Here is a 15,969-nt window from a genome sequence, read left to right on the forward strand (position 1 = left end):
AACTTAAATTTTTCTTAAAACTTTAGAAAAAAATTGAGATTTACAGCTGGGTATCATTCATGCAGAAAATTTTTAAAACACAAAAGCAATCTATATACTTTTTTCACGGACACCTATTTACACGGCTAAACACAAGCGAGCGGGCCGGGAAGCTCTGTGCTCAGAATATAGGGGGAGAAGCTGGACCAAAGATGAATGACAGCAAAACACAAAGGCAGGCACCGCAGCCCTCGCACACACCAAGGACAACGGCAGGTCAGAGGCCCAGAATCGTGGGCCTCTCCTCTCTGGGTCCCAAACACAATTCAAGATGTTGCAGCTGGCATGGTTTAAAAGCTGGCCGGATGACAAGGAGACTCACAGGCCTGAAGCAAAGAAATGAAAGTGACAAAAACAAAAGTGAAACGAATCAAACCAGTCCCCTAAGTGAGAAAGAGAAACAATTCCCCACGTCCAAGTCCAAGCGGGCACATTTCCTGTAACAGGTTGAGTGCCCTGGATTTAAGGTTTCCTCTGGAAGCCAAGAATTTGACAATGAGCCTCGTCTCTGTTCTGCCGGAGGCCTCTGAATTTACATTTATACTCTCCACACTCGGCATGTAAGCCACCAGAATTCTTCCTCGCTGTAGAGGGAATTCAGTAGGCTCACTCTCCCACAGACTCTGGCTTCTAGGGCAAGAGGGAACGCTGGGGTCATGTGAGGCTGACGCCTCTCACTGCAGGGGAACGATGGTCCCAGCCCAAAGGCTGCCCTGATAACGGGGAAAAACTGGTGGGATTAAGAGGGACTGGCCCTGGTGATATTGGGCCAAAGATGGCATTCAAGTGCCTTCTAGGTGCTGACATCAGTATCAGAGCCCCCCAGAAAGCCGCAGCTGGGAAGGAGCCAGGGTGCATGGCTGTGTGGTTTACCGCCCAAGGGTGAAAAATTTAAGGACTGAGAGGGGCTGAGAAGGGCCCAAGGTCACAGTAAGTCAGGAGCACGGCTGGGTTTGGCCTTCAGAACTCCCACTTGCTTGGTCTATGGCTGAAGATTTTCCCAGCCAGGTCCACCAGACTGGCCCCAAGAAAGTAAAGACAGTTGTCCACTTAGGCAAAATCCTCAGTGACCGTGAGTTCATTCCAGTGTCTCCAGGCTGAAATCCACCCAAAGAAACACACCGTGGGCATTTTCTCTCGTCAAAATCTTTAGATTCTTCCAAGAGGAAACAGGATTCTCCGACTTGTATCTATGACCATCTCCAGCCCCTGGCTACCTAACCCACATGACACCTCTGTAGAGCTCCTAGGAGGCGTGGTACTCACTTCGAGAAAGTACTCCAAATTCAAACAGTGAATTTTTATCGAAGCCAATGGCTTCACTGCCCCTCTAACCAAGTTTCACATACACAATTTCCCTGAACAAGAGGAGATAAAACTAAAGAGGAAAACAGACAGTTTAACTTTGTATCTGACTGTCGATACGCTAATGATCATGCACACACTTTCAGGACCTTCCTCTCTTGTCACCCTTATGAGGGTGGGGAGCAGCAGGTGGCTGGAGAGACAACATAAACATCCTCCGAGTGCGGCAAACACCGCTGGGCTCGGCTGAGTCTGCTGGTCCCAAGGTAGAAAATCAAACTTTCTTTTAAATGAACGAATAGGAGGCGCGCCTGGGTGGATTAGTCGGTTAAGCGTCCGACTTTCGCTTAGCTCATGATTTCGCGGTTCGTGGGTTCGAGCCCCGCGTCGGGCTCTGTGCTGACTGCCAGCTCAGAGCCTGGAGCCTGTTTCAGTCTGTGACTCCCTCTCTCTCTGGCCCTCCCCTGCTCACGCTCTCTCTCTCTCTTTCCTAGAAAAAAAAAAAAAAAAAAAATGAATGAATAGGAAGGATGCCTCTCTACAGGGCTTCCACCACCACCCCCCCAGCCCCCGCCGGTGGACACTGACTCAGCAGAGGTCAGAGAGGGTAAGTGCAAGCTGAGCTTCAGCAGCACTTGTGAGAAAGGGCACAGAAGCAGAGAGACACACCAGTGAGTGAGACAAACACCACCCTCAGAGGGCACGCATGACTTAGCACTGGGAGGGGGGCGGGGGGCCAGGGGCAGCAGGCACTGCCTTTCACAACCCTCACCTCCCAGCCTCCCTGGCCTTCCTAACACATGTGGGGCTGGCAGTTTTCTGGCCTGCATAAACTCAACACGTGGCCCCATGGACAGAGTGGACTTAGATGGACTTTTAGGATCAGCCAAGGACCTTTTCTGCTTTTTAAAGCAGCATTAAGATGAGGTCGTATTCTTTCTGCACAGTTCACTTGGAAATTGGGCAAGGGGATGCCACCGAAGGAGTCAATGACCTATAGGAACTGATGTCCCTAAGCTGTCGAAGCAACTGAGACAGAGCTGTGGATGGGTGTGTGAAGGGACACGTGCTGGGGGCAGATCTGCAGTGTCGAGGTGTCCCTGTGAAATGGGGAGAAGTGAAGGGAGTCACACAGGCCCTATGTAACCAGTTCCTGTTCTGTGGGGACAGATTCGGATGGCCAGAGCAGAAGTAGCGAGCTGGGGGTGAATAAGGTGAGGGCCATGCAGAGGGACAGAGAGCAAGGCAGACCTGTTAGAGCTGAGGGACAGGGCAAGTGGTTGGGGGAACAAAGGGCCCACAGAGGAGCCCCAAGGACGGGACCAAATAAGTGCTCCTCCCCTCCGCTCTCTAATCCCACTGCACTCAGCACCATCCTCTACAGCAGCTGCCCGGACTTCCCAGGCCACGCTGAGATGACATGACCGGGCAAGTGCAAGGGCCATTCAAGATCAGGAAGGTGAAGTGAGGCAAGTGAGGAAACACAGTTTCTCCTGGGGACACCGGAAGTTTCTGGACACTATGCACCAGAAGGGGGTGGCCTGGCACTTGGGGGGATGCCATCTTTACCTGCTCCAAAGGCCTGAAATGCTGAAAGGCAAGGAAGTGAAGTGCAAGATGGACAGAAAGGCCAAGAACAGAGCTGCCTGGGAGGAAAACACGGTGTCTGCTTCCAAGTGTGTGTGTGAGGCTGCCCCTTCTTTTCCAGTCTTACATCCAAGTGTGTGCGAGGCTGGAAGGCGGAGGGGATGGGGGACGCTAAGTGTGTATCTGGGGTCCCTGGGAGCTACTTGAAGTCTAGGAGGAAAAAAAAGCCAGACATCCGTGACAGTTCTTGTGCTTCTAATCTGACTCCCGGTGGGGGGGCGTGAAGTGTGTGCCGGGGCAGTGGTTTTGCTCACTGCTCTAAATGACAGTGGAGCGGGGCAGCAGGGAGTGGAAGGGGGATGCTTCCATCTCAAGGTGGCTCAGTGCTCAAGGCGTGTAAACTGTATTTAAGGAGGGATCCCTAGAGCTCTGTGTCGGGACAGGAAAACCTGAGATGCGGGATGCCTGTGTGAGAAACTGAGGAGGAGGGAGTTTGAGAACTAAAGCCATCGGATAGGAGAATAAGGTGAAAAATCTCACCGTAAGAGAAGCAAGGGGTGGGGCACCTGGCTGGCTCAGTTGGTTGAGCGTCCTACTTCGGCTCAGGTCATGATCTCACGGTTCGTGGGTTCAAGCCCCGCCACTGGGCTCTGTGCTGATAGCTAGCTCAGAGCCTGGAGCCTGCTTCAGATTCTGGGTCTCCCTCTCTCTCTGAACCTCCCCTGCTCACACTGTCTCTCTCTCTCTCAGAAATAAGTAAACCATTAAAAATTAAGGAAAAAAAAAGAGAGAAGTAAGGGGTGCGGTGCCCTGCTCCCCAGAGCTGATGTAGGTTCTGAGGGTGCTGGAGGCCGAGCCGGCTCTGGCAGGTCCAGGGGTCCCTGAAGGATGGACAGTGTCGGCGAGAGAGAGAGAGAGAGAGAGAGAGAGCGAGCGAGCGAGCCCCGAGATTCTTTCTGATCACCAGGCAGGCATCTCTGTCTTGTCGGTTTTGGTGACTTTATTTAAAGGTTCAAAAACAATATGAGGTCAGAAAAAGGAATTCTTTTACAATGAAAGGTCTTTTGCGGTGACAACTACAGAATTATCCCAATCATAGTGAATTTACGACCAAGGAAATTACAGGATGCTCTTAAAAAACAGGATAACATATAGGTTAAGTTGTATATAGATAAGCTAGGAATCATTGTGTCTGGATCTCAAGAGGATGAATATCCCGGTCATAGTGAATTTATGACCAAGGAAATAACAGGATGCTCTTAGTGGAAAACAGGATAACATATAGGTTAAGTTGTATATAGATAAGCTAGGAGTTATTCTGTCTGGCTCTCAAGAGGATGAATGTTTCTGAATTGGTTTGTTTGTGGAAACTGCCAAAGGGGGCTCTATATGTATCAGTCTTTGCATCTGGGTTTATGTTTTAATTACTCTTATCTGTCCTCATCCCAGCTGCCAGTGTAAGGGAGGATGTTTGTGAGTGTAGGCCTTGAGGAAGGGACTCACCATACATCACCAGCTAGTAAGTAACTATAAATTAGGTTCTTCTGACATGGGACCAGACTCAATTGTACTCTTGTTTTCTTAGCCCCCCTTTATTATCTAAGTCTTGGATCTGCAAGACCCATAGAAAGAGCCTTTTGACAATGATCCATAGAGCTTTTGTCTAAAATCTCTTTTGAGGGGCGCCTGGGTGGCTCAGTCGGTTAAGTGTCCGACTTCAGTTCAGGTCATGATCTCACGGTTTGTGGGATCGAGCCCCACGTCGGGCTCTGTGCTGACAGCTAGCTCGAGCCTGGAGCCTGCTTCAGATTCTGTATCTCCCTCTCTCTCTGACCCTCTCCTGCTCACGGTGCCTCTCTCTCTCAGAAATAAATAAAAATATTAAAAAAAAATAAAATAAAATCTCTTTTGTAAAGGCAGGAATATGCTTTTCCTTATGAGGTATCTGTGTTCAGAATATGGGTCTGGTAAGGAATATTGTGAGGCCTGGTCAATACCAGCAGGCTTATTTCCAACATGAGCCAGCAGTAGCAGGAGGAGATACCAGTTTTGTTTTTCATGGCAGGAGCTGTGCAAACATTGCCATTTCCTTGCTGTGACTGCCATCCAGAGAAGCCAGTGCGGCTCCCCGCATGAAGGTGAGAAGAAACATAACAGTAAGGGGCAAGCTTGGAACCCTACCTGTATGGGGGGAGTGTGGCTGGGAGGAGATCTTCTCTGACCAAGTAGAAGGGAACTGAAGGAGCAGAAAGGGGGCCAGGCCCAGTGCTCCCAGGAAGCTAAGGTGCAGGATGAGGAGGAGAGTGAAAGCCACAGGGAAGGGGCGGAGAAAGTGAACAAAGGCCCCAGCAAAGACTTATGCAGCAGCTTGGGCCCAGCAATCCTGGGGCTGTGGGTGTGAGGGCAAGGCCCCCAGCTCCTATGCTCAAAGACGGAGGGCCTGCGAGCAGGAGGGGCTGAACCTCTAGGGCAGCTGTCCAGGAGATAACCTTACCTAGCCCTCCCATGCAGGGTGCAAGTGTGTACCTGTGTGTGTGTTGGGGGGGGTGGGGGGGGCTGTTTTCCGGAACCTGAGCTAGGGATGATAGCAGTGGGCACACTGCACACGGCCCTTGGGTGAAAGGATAAGGGTGTGGGTGCTCTCTGGGCCCGTGCCCAGGGGGCGTGGAAAGGGTCTCCGATTGGGGCTGAGTAGTAGCTCAAATCCCACCCCTATAAACGTGCTTGCACTCAGCTATCTGGTGGAGGCCCGAGCGCAATATTGACAACAGCCCCCCTCCCCACCCCCCGCCGCTACACGGGAAGGAGGGCTGCTCCAGGGAGCTCCGCCCCTGCCTCGGTGTCAAGGCCCGCAAGATCCTGGCCTGGGAGACCGCCAGGCTATGCCGAAGCGAGCTTCTGTCCTGGGGTTTCCAAACCATGTCCCAGCGGTGCTGCGAGGGGCGCTGGGCTGAGACAGCAGAGGAGCTCCCCGACCAGCTGACTATACCGAAGGTTCCAGGAACCCCAGGGCCGGGACGCCGGCGGGGAGAGGAGCGGCAGGCGCTCTGGACCAGAGCTCCGGTCCTCGGATCTGGGCAGAAGACCCCTTACGACCACCACCCCGGGCCCGCGAAGCCTCTCTGGAGTACCTGGTCGCCGACACCCAAGCCGTAGTAGCCGTGCGTCACCACCTCCCAGTGCAGGAAACAGACGAGCGCGTCCTGTCCGCAAGTGATGGCCGGCGCCGCCGCCGCGAACAGTACCTCCAAGCCCGCCATGCGCTCCCCCGACTTCCGCAGGCAGAGGAAGGAAGGGAGAGAGTGTGCCGTGAGCCGGCCCGGCCCTCAGAGCACGGAGGGCTCCGCTCCGCTATTCCGCCTGCCTAGACCTAGTCCTCACCTGCGGCCAAAATGGAGCCGCCCCGGGGGCGGAACGCGGCCGCCGGAAGTGACTCAGAGCGCGTGCCCAGTTGTGCAGGCGCGCCGACTGGAAACCTGAGCGCGGCGCTTAAACGTTCCGCCACACAGCTCGCAGGCGGGGCGGGGCACGGCCCTTTAAAGCAGGCGTCTCCTTTTTTCCAGGTGGCTGGAGAGACCGCCCCTCGCAGGATCCTAGGGGTCCTTGAGGAGAGGCTACCTTGTTCTGGGCCACAGATTTCCCATCCTCAGAATGCTGGTGGAGGAAGAGTTTATGAACTATGGCTAAAATATATGAATAATAATAGTTGGCACTTAGGCAATGCTTGCTACGTGCCACGTTATTATAAATGCCTTACGTGTCTTCATTAACTTAATCCTTGCGACCCAACCGTATACAGTTGGTTTTTACAACAGCCCCGTTTTTACCGAGGGGTGAGTTTGGACAACATGACCCAGCCAGCCAATGAGTGGCAGAGATGGTACTAGAACCTAGTAGTCTGGCTCCGAGGATAAAGTTTATTAAATGCTTATTGGGTGCTAGATCCCGTACCAAACCTCTACATCCCCCTCTCGACGGCTCTGCGAGGTGTGTTCCGATATCATCCCGTTTTGCAGATGACAAAACCAGCTCAGAGAATTGAAGCTGCTTCCTCCAAGAAGACGCACTTGCGTCTCGGTGATTTTTTACCACCTATTGATTCTTCAACGAGATCCTCGAAATCCACTTACTGTTTCTGCTCAAATAAATTCAGTTTTCCCATTCCAGTCAGCCCCCTATAGCGAGCCACCATCGCCTCTCACTTGGGTGTCTGCACCAACCTCTGAACTGCCCTAGTCCATCTCTGTCTCCCTGAAGTCAATTCTACACTCTGCAACTACACTCTGTTAGGACACCTGTCAAATCACAGTCCTCCTCTGCTTCAAACTCTCTGAGAGCTCCTAACACACTCAGGGAAAGTCATGTCCTCCCTACGGTCTCCAGAAACCTGCATATGGTCTGCACAGCCCCCACCCCTTACCTCCCTCTGACATCATCCTAACTCTCCTCTCATTCCCTGCACTCTTGGCTGCAATAACTTTGACTTCCATCCTATCACGCCCATATCTGATTCAGAAGCAAAGCTAGTCAACTTTACCTTGAAATGTATTCTGAATCTGACCGCTTCCTACAGCCTCCACGGTCTCCACCCTGGTCTGATCCCCTAGCATCTCATACTTGGACTATTGCATTTGCTTCCTAACCAGGTTCCCTCTTCCACGTGTTCTGTTCTCCAGGTCTTTGCATGTACTGTTGTCTCTGCCTGGAATGTTCTTTCCCCAAACATCTGCATGGTTTGCTCTTTCATTTTAAGTGACTCCTCTCACCTCCTACTGGCCTCAGTGGATGGCTTCCCTGATGCTATATCCAAAATAACCTCTTCTGTTTTTTTAAGTTTATTTATTTTGAGAGAGAGAGAGCAGGAGAGTGCATGTGTGCATGAGAGCGAGGGAGGGGCAGAGAGAGGGGGAGACAGAGAACCACAGCAGGCTGTGCATTGTCAGTGCTGGGCGCCAAGCAGGGCTCAATCCCACGAACCATGAGATCATGACCCAAAGCCGAAATCTAGAGTCAGACACTTAACAGACCAAACCACCCAGAGGCCCCACCTCTTCTATTCTTTAATCCCTTCCTTACCCTGCTTTCTTTCCTGTGAAGCATTAATTAGGTAATTTAATGTAACCTGACCTTAGGTATTTAATGACTGTCTTCCCACTGAACTGTGGAAAGGGAGCAGAGATCATATCTGTTTTGCACACAGGTATACCTGAGTGCCTTCCTACTTACTTACTGAATGAATGAATGAATGAACGAACGAATGCTAAGTGAATGAATTCTTGGTGTGGGCTCAACTTAATTGGGCCAGTCTCACCCTTTTGCAGTTCATCACTCACTTTGTTAGCTGGCCCTATGCCACTCCACATTTTTGTTCCTGGAGTTTCTCTGGGACACCCAGATTTTTGAACCCCATCTGCAGAGAGTCTGGCTAAGTGTCTGAGATAGAGTGCAGGTACGTTGACCACACTCTGGGTGGTGCTAAAGCTGGTGGATTTCTGAGATCTATTTCCTGCGGCATAAAGCCGTTTCGCCTTTCCATTGAGAAGCTCTGCACTTTTCAAGCATCCCTGCTTTTCCTTGCTCTGTCTCTTCTGCTTTAAATGTCTTCCCCAGTTATTAAAAATCCCACCTATTCATCCATTCATTTGTTCACTAACCCTCCATACGCTGTGTTGCCATGGATGGTGAGGCAGGCTGCGAACTGCACAAAGGTGCCCCAGGGGCAGCCCCATCCCTAAGTGTCTGCTGTAAGCCAGGCCCAACTGAACAAGCTGTAGACTATGGGGAAGCCCACTGTCTGGTGATAAAACAAACAAACAACCTCGCAGACAGAGGTGGCCCAGTGTAAAGACTGTCATGACATAGGCACACTTGGAGGTCTGTGCAAGCCCAGAGGAGGCAATTTAATTCAGGCTAGGGGTCAGGGAGGGCTTCTTGGAGGAGGAAACACCCAACTACAGTGAACTGTAATGGAAGATTGAGAGAGAATTGAGGAACAAAAGGTGTCCCAGTAAAAGAGAACCAGCGTATGCAAAGCATGGAGGTGTGAAATGCAGGCAGTACTGTGTGTTTGGGGCATCAATGCTGCCTCCTGAGTGAGGCCTTCCCCCATCCCCTCTGCCCACAATCAATTTCTCCGTCCTCAGTGCAGTTGGCATCAGTGGGGTGCCAGGGAGTGGCTATGGGACAACAAGAGCCATCAGCCTCACGGGGAAGGAGAATTTATCATTGAAACTTAGTATAATGGCTGGTGTATAGTGATAATAAAAAGCAGACTGGCTTTCAGCCAGCTTTATTACTGCTTTTAACTTTTTTACAGACAACACACCCCCTCGTTACTTGCACCTGGGCATACAGCTCCCCCACCCATCCCTTCGTTCAGCCACTGCTTTGCATACAATTAGTTATTGCTTGAGTTTCATAAACTTTGTTTCCCTGTAATAAATCAGCCTCCCTGTGTTACTCTGGCGTCTCTCAGAAGCCAACATGGGACAGGGATTTGAATGGTTTATTTGGGAGCTGATTCCAAGCAAGTGCAGCAGGAGGGTGGGGATGAGAGACAAGGACATGGCCAGCAGGTGTTATGTGATGGAGCCATTTACCTCCTGGGCACCTGAGCTCAGTCCTGTCCAGCAACTCTGGGAGACACGCGTCCTAGACTTGTCCCAGCTGAGGGGAGAGAATTAAGGTGGTTTTTTGCACTCACTCCCTGCAGTTGAGTGCTGCTTCTGGGGGCATGAAAAACCCTCAGGTAGGGAACAGAGTTTGGAGGAAGTAGCCTTCGGTGCTTAGTGGGACTGCTAAGGAGTGAGTTGGATACCACGGCATCTGCTCTCCTCCCCACACAAGGGTGAGCCATGGCTTTGCAGGTCTTTGGCCCAGCAGGCAGCATGAGAGAGATGCTAACATCTGTGCATTGCAAGAATGAGTACGCTCTGTCTCTTGCACTAGGCCGTGAGCCCTTAGGGCCAGCACTACATTCCATCTACACTGAACCCCAGGGTACTCCACAGATGAGAACAAAAGGGAGGATCCTCTTGGGCTGGAGGTTGTCTGTGCCCTGCCCCAGATCCATCCGGCACTTTCTGTGGACTTACCGCCATCACAAGAGTCTCAGTTGTCTTTGCGAGGCCTCTGATTGGCTGAGAAGGGAAGCAGGTAGAAGATGCTTCCCCAGCTGGGGCCCCTGCTACCTGGGCAGTGCAGAGCCCATGCCAGAGATGAGGGCCCAGGGTGATGGAAAGAACGTGAGATGTGGCTCCTGGTTGCCAAGCAACAGCAATGTGAGGATTCCAAGCTCCCTGGAGACTATGAAGAGGTGAGCTGAAGGGCGAGGCCCAAATGGGCACTGTGGACTTACTCAACACTGGAAGCCTTCTGCTTTTTTGGCCTACCATCATTCTAGCACCCTCACCTCCTCCAAGAAGCCCTCCTAGATTAACAGTATTCGGTACTGGAACCCATTGGGTGGGTTGGAATATACAGATTAGGGAAAGCTGCCTCCAGCTTTCAGAGAGTGTGGAAGTTACACAAAGTGCAGGAGAGCACCAGCAATGATCACAGCTGCCTCTTGTCCTGAGGCCGTATTCAGAGGAAATTCTGAGGAGGTGGCTACAAAATGGAACTGAAACTCTGAATCCGCTGCTATTGGAGAAGCAATAAGGTGTTTCTGCTGCCTCCCATTGGCTGACTCGAACCTGGAATCCTGCTGGCTAGTCATTCTGAAAAAATGGCGGGCAGGACAGGGATAATAGTGAGGCTGTTAACAGACAAATTGTCCTGTCTTTAATCTCATTTTTCAAGCGAGAAAGCTATGGCACACAAAGGCTGTGCAATTGATTCTAAATGATGCAGTGACGATCTGAACCAGAGGATATGTCTACACATCTCCACGTGGCTGTGCCCTCTGATAGGGTCAAAGGGGCCCAAGCTCTGTGTTCTGAGATTTATGCAGGAAAAGGTGAGAGAGCTGTGACTGAGTTTTTCCGACTTGGGCTGGAGGCTGGGAAGGCTGGGAATAGGGAAGAGGGTATATAGGCTGGGGACAGAGAAATGGTCCAAGCACAGGAAGCCCCTCTAAACACAGGGACCCGAGGAGGGTCCATGCAGAGACAGGAGAAGCCACAAGAGGGCGCCTGCACCCACCCAAGTGCCCACCCAGGGCAGCCATGCAAGGTTAGGTGCCTTATCTCCCTCATCCTGTACCAGAAGGTTCAGGAGAGCCCTAGACTGGGGACCCCACAGCAGGCAGTGTCCTCAGAGCAGTCAGAATCTTCACGCATGGAAATACCTGCTTGTAACTCTGTGCATTGCTGACCCCGAGGGGAGACAGTCCTCAGGGGACTCCAGTCCCAGTGATCGCAGCGGGTCCGCTTTGCCCCTTCTGAGACCATTCTCTTCTGGGAACCCCCCGCTTCCCTCAGCAGACATCTTTATATATCCATCTTTCCACTGACTTAGTCCTCATCCTTTCTCCTGGCCCCCACCTCAGCCGAGTCTAGCCCTGACCCCAAAGTCCCATCAGGCACCTGGTCTGGCAGGTGGCGTGGGAGACCAGCCTCACCTTGAAAAGCCAGAGCCCGTTGCTCCCCTAAGTAGAACATCAGCTTCGTGAGCACAGGGATGGCACCTGTTTGATTCACTGCTGCCTCTCTAGCTACTAGAACAGTCCCTGGCCTAGATAGTAATTTCCCAGTAAATATTTGTTGAATTATTTAATGAATGGACAAGGGGCGCCTCGGTGGCTCACTCAGTTAAGCATCTGACTTCGGTTCAGGTCACGGTCTCACAGTTCTTGAGGTCGAGCCCTGTGTCGGGCCCTGTGCTGACAGCTGGGAGCCTGAAGGCTGCTTTGGATTCTGGGTCTTCCTTTCTCTCGCTCTGCCCCCCTCCCCCCCCGGTTGTGCTCTGTCGTGAAAGCGGGTGCGTGCTCTCTCTCTCTCAAAAACACATAACCATTTAGGGGCGCCTGGGTGGCTTAGTCGGTTAAGCATCCGACTTTCGCTTAGGTCATGATCTCGCGGTTTGTGGGTTCGAGCCCCGCGTCGGGCTCTGTGCTGACTGCCAGCTCAGAGCCTGGAGCCTCTTTCGGTCTGTGACTCCCTCTCTCTCTGACCCTCCCCTGCTCACGCTGTCTCTCTCTCTCCTAGAAATAAATAAAACATAAATTAAAAAAAAAAAACCACATAACCATTTAAAAAATGAACAAATGCCTCGAGTGGAAAGGTGTCGAGGTCTTGGAGGCAGGCCTCCTGGGTTTACGTCTCTGTCCCAGAGCTTATTCTCGGTGCAACTTGGGGGAAGTGACTTATGAGATTGTCAAACAGGGATCATGACGGTGTCTCCGGCAGGGCTGTCGAGAAGATTCCTGGAGACGATGTCACTGAGGTGCTTCCCACAGCGCCTGGCACATGGCAGGCCTTGGAAAGCAGCTGCCATTTACGGAGGATTTACTATGTGTCTGGCACTTGGCTTACATTCTTCAATTCCATTTTCTGAACGACCTCCTGAGAGGTGGAGGCGCTCACAGGGGTTAAATAGCTTGCCCAGGATCACACAGATGAGAAGAACAAGCCCGGGTTCATGTCCGGGTGTGGAAGATTGCAGCGTTGCAAAGTCAGCCTTCTTGAGTTTGAGGCCTGGCTCTATCGCTTACAAGTGGTTTGACGTTGGGCACATTTCTCAGTGGGGAGATGTGAGAAGGGATGGAAGTGGCCCACTGCATTGGCCTGGACCATTCTTTAGGATGTGGAGGAGTCCAAGACACCGCTGTTCATGTTAACTGTTAACACTGCAACTTCCCTCCATCGAGACTGAGCAAACTGCCAGGGCCTCTGGAACCTGCTTTTTTTTTTTTTTTTTTTTTAATGTTTATTCACTTTCTGAGAGATAGAGCGAGACAGAGCATGAGTGGGGGAGGGGCAGAGAGCGAGGGAGTCACAGAATCCAAAGCAGGCTCCAGGCTCCAAATTGTCAGTGGGGCTCAAACCCATGAACTGCGAGATTATGACCAGAGCTGAAGTCGGACGTTCAACCGACGGAGCCACCCAGGCCCCCCAGAACCTGCTTTTTAACCACAGCACCACCCGAAACCCCCTCACCCACTAGGCCATTTCCAAATGCATTCTTTGGACTCCACCTGCAGCCGGATTCACAATCTAGTCAAGGAGGCAGGACACACACACACACACACACACACACACACACACAGCTTCAGAAGAAGTGCTGGCTTTTAGCTGTGTAACCTGGGTGAAGTTGCTTTGTCTCTAAACCCTCATTTGCTCATGTGTACACTGAAGAGTGCTAAGTGGCCTCCCATATGATGATCATCTAGAACATACACATGGAAGACCCGAGTCCCGAGCACTGGAGGTAAGCGAGGGGCCATTGGGAGTTTGATTTACAGGACTGTTGCCAGAAGGATCTGGCATTCATTTCCACGACCCTGCTAAGGGGTCATTTTTCAGAAAAAGGCAAAATCATGATTCTCTTACAAGTCTAGACGTGAACAAGTGATAAAGATTTTATTTTCCTTGTTAAATGAGGGAATTGGACAGATGTTCTGACCAGTTCGAAGAAAAAGTGAAAAAGGCACAAATTCATATGGAGAAAATGGAGACAAAACTAGTTTCTCCACAAAAAGGAGGGGAGCGAATTCTAAAAAATGGGGTGTGCATACCTACCAGCTACTTACAAAAGAGGTGCAAAACAGCCCAGATACAATGAACAGGGTCCGAATCAGACAGCAGAAGGGTGTTCTCTCCTTTTTTCTACGACTCGTTTTGGCTCAGAGGTTCTCGGCCCAGATTCTCATCCTGGCAAGTACCAGGGCTTCTCCACTCGTCTGGGATCAGTGTCCTCATCTGTCAAATGGGTTACTAACTGTCTGGGCTCCCAGGGTTGTTGTGAAGATGACAGAAGCTGGTCGAGTCGAGTGTGTAGACGAGGGCCTCGCACACAGTGTGGATCAGGCTCCATGCTGTTTGTGGGTCTCTCTTCCTGTCTTCCTCCTCACGACTTGATGCAGGAGAGGGGGAGATCATCATAACCTCCGATGAGGGACCAAGGCTCATTAAGGTGGTCGTACTTGCCCAGTGAGCCTAAACTGGGTTAAACCCCAGGTCTGGTCTGGTCTCACAAACCCAGTGATTCTGTCCAATGCCTGTGTGACCTTAGGCAGGTCTCCTCCCCTCTCTGGCCTCATCAGCCCATCTTCCCAGGAGGGCTGACTCAGCTGACTTCTGAATGACATCCCCCAGTCCCTCTGCTCTGCGGGGTGCTCCATGGGCTGCCCAGCCAGCCAGGCCAGAACAACTGTGGTGACCGGCCTGGTGAGCAGGTGGCCAGGGTATGGCTGTCAGGGAGGCTGACTGCCAGGGACACAGCAGGGATGAAGGCCAGTCTCCAGCACGCAAACCTCATATGGTCCAGATCCACCATAGTTTCCACCTTGCTCACAAGCTGGTAGAAAGGTCCGGCCCTGGCTGGACTTTAACAAGGGGGAAAAGAAAGATGTTTCCCAATTGCTGGGTCAAACCCAGGCTGGCAAGGATGGGAAGGAAGAGGCCCAGGCCAGCTCATCTGATTCAGTATTTTCCCTTTGCTCATGGCCTAGCTGCCGTCCTGCACAGAGCCGCCATCTTGGAGCATCCCTGTGGCCCTGCAGTTCAAGTCCAGTTGTCCTTTTTTGGGTCAGGGCTTCCCGTGCACCCAGCTCTGTGCTAAGTCCTTAGGGGGAGCTAAGGGAGAAGCCCCTGTCTTCAGAGGGGAAGTTTCCCTAGAGGATGCAATGCTTAGGATGCTTGGTAAGCAAAGGAAGGAAAACCCAACTCAAACTGGTTTGGGCAAAAAAAAAAAAAAGCAACATATTGGCTTATGTAACAAGATTCTTTGTCCTAAGGAAACAAGTGAAATGAAGGGGAGAAAGGGACGGAAGGAGTGAGGCAGGCATATTTTACCTCAGGAGGACACAGAAGGTCTCGCTGACAAGGGACATTTGAGCGAAGATCTGAAGGAAGAAGGTGAGCACGAGAGCAAGGTGGAAGTTTCAGACAGATGGAACAGCAAGTGCAAAGGCCCTTCGGTAGGAGTGTGCCTAGCATGCATGTCCAGAGCCCTGGAAGGGAAGGGAGAAGTGAGAAGTGAGGTCATAAGGGTCACCTGAAACCAAATATTAGGAAAAGACTTGGATTTAAAAAAAAGATCTTTTTAAAGCAAGCTCTTTATCCTGTGTACTGAGACTCAGAGTTGGGTTCTTGCAGACTTCGGTGGGGATGATGGTTGTAGCAGGAGGAGAAGGGGAATAGGGGGGTGAGGCAAGGACCGCCCCTTCCAAGCCTGGCCCTCGTTGGCCTTGGGAGGCTCAGACGAGGAGTCAGAAGGAGAATTAGTGACCAAGCTCCACAACACAGCTGATAAGGGGTCCTATCATCAGTGACAGTCCCAGCAGACAAAGCCTACTCAGGAGTCGCCTAAAGCCCCCAGACAACCGGGGAGGAGTGTGTGATAGCTGACCCACCAAGGATGAGCTCTGGTGCACGGAACACTCTCTCTAGCAGAGTCCCCAGACCCGGCCGCCACCCAGGGGTCATAATTTCATGGGGGAGTTTCTGGTGGGCACACCAGGCTCTGAACAAATTCAAAATCTTGGGAAGGAATAGAAGGTACCAGCCAACTGCTTAATTTTACATATGGGGAAACTGAGGCAGAGAGCATGGACCTGCTGATAACAGCAAAGCTGGGACTTGGATTCAGACTTCCTGATTCCAGTGCTCCTTTTTCAAGCCTGGGGAGACTACAGAGCCCAAAAATGGTAGTGTCAGACTTCTGAAAATTCTCTCTTCTTCTTTTTATTTATTTATTATTTTTAAAAAATTTTTTTTAATGTTTTTTTATTCATTTCTAGGAGAGAGAGAGAGAGACAGCGTGAGCAGGGGAGGGTCAGAGAGAGAGGGAGTCACAGACTGAAACAGGCTCCAGGCTCTGAGCCGGCAGTGAGCACAGAGCCCGATGCAGGGCTCGAACCCACGAACCGCGAGATCA

The 15,969-nt window shown here is 51.5% G+C and overlaps 1 protein-coding gene across 1 annotated transcript in view; it reads right to left on the minus strand.

The window, feature by feature from the left end:
* PSMF1 (proteasome inhibitor subunit 1) overlaps positions 1 to 6,345 on the minus strand; it is a 48,395-nt gene extending 42,050 nt beyond the window's left edge. Inside the window, exons 1-2 of the mRNA XM_039237747.1 lie at positions 6,313 to 6,345; positions 6,063 to 6,206 (exon numbers count right to left, since the gene is read on the minus strand). Of these exons, the coding sequence (XP_039093678.1) occupies positions 6,063 to 6,191 (129 nt within the window). The 5' untranslated portion in view covers positions 6,192 to 6,206; positions 6,313 to 6,345. The remainder of the gene's footprint in view (positions 1 to 6,062; positions 6,207 to 6,312) is intronic.
* Between the last annotated feature and the right edge of the window lie 9,624 nt (positions 6,346 to 15,969).

Source organism: Hyaena hyaena, unplaced genomic scaffold, assembly GCF_003009895.1.
Source record: "Hyaena hyaena isolate Hyena2069 unplaced genomic scaffold, ASM300989v1 scaffold_131, whole genome shotgun sequence".
In the NCBI taxonomy this organism is placed as follows: Eukaryota; Metazoa; Chordata; class Mammalia; order Carnivora; family Hyaenidae; genus Hyaena; species Hyaena hyaena.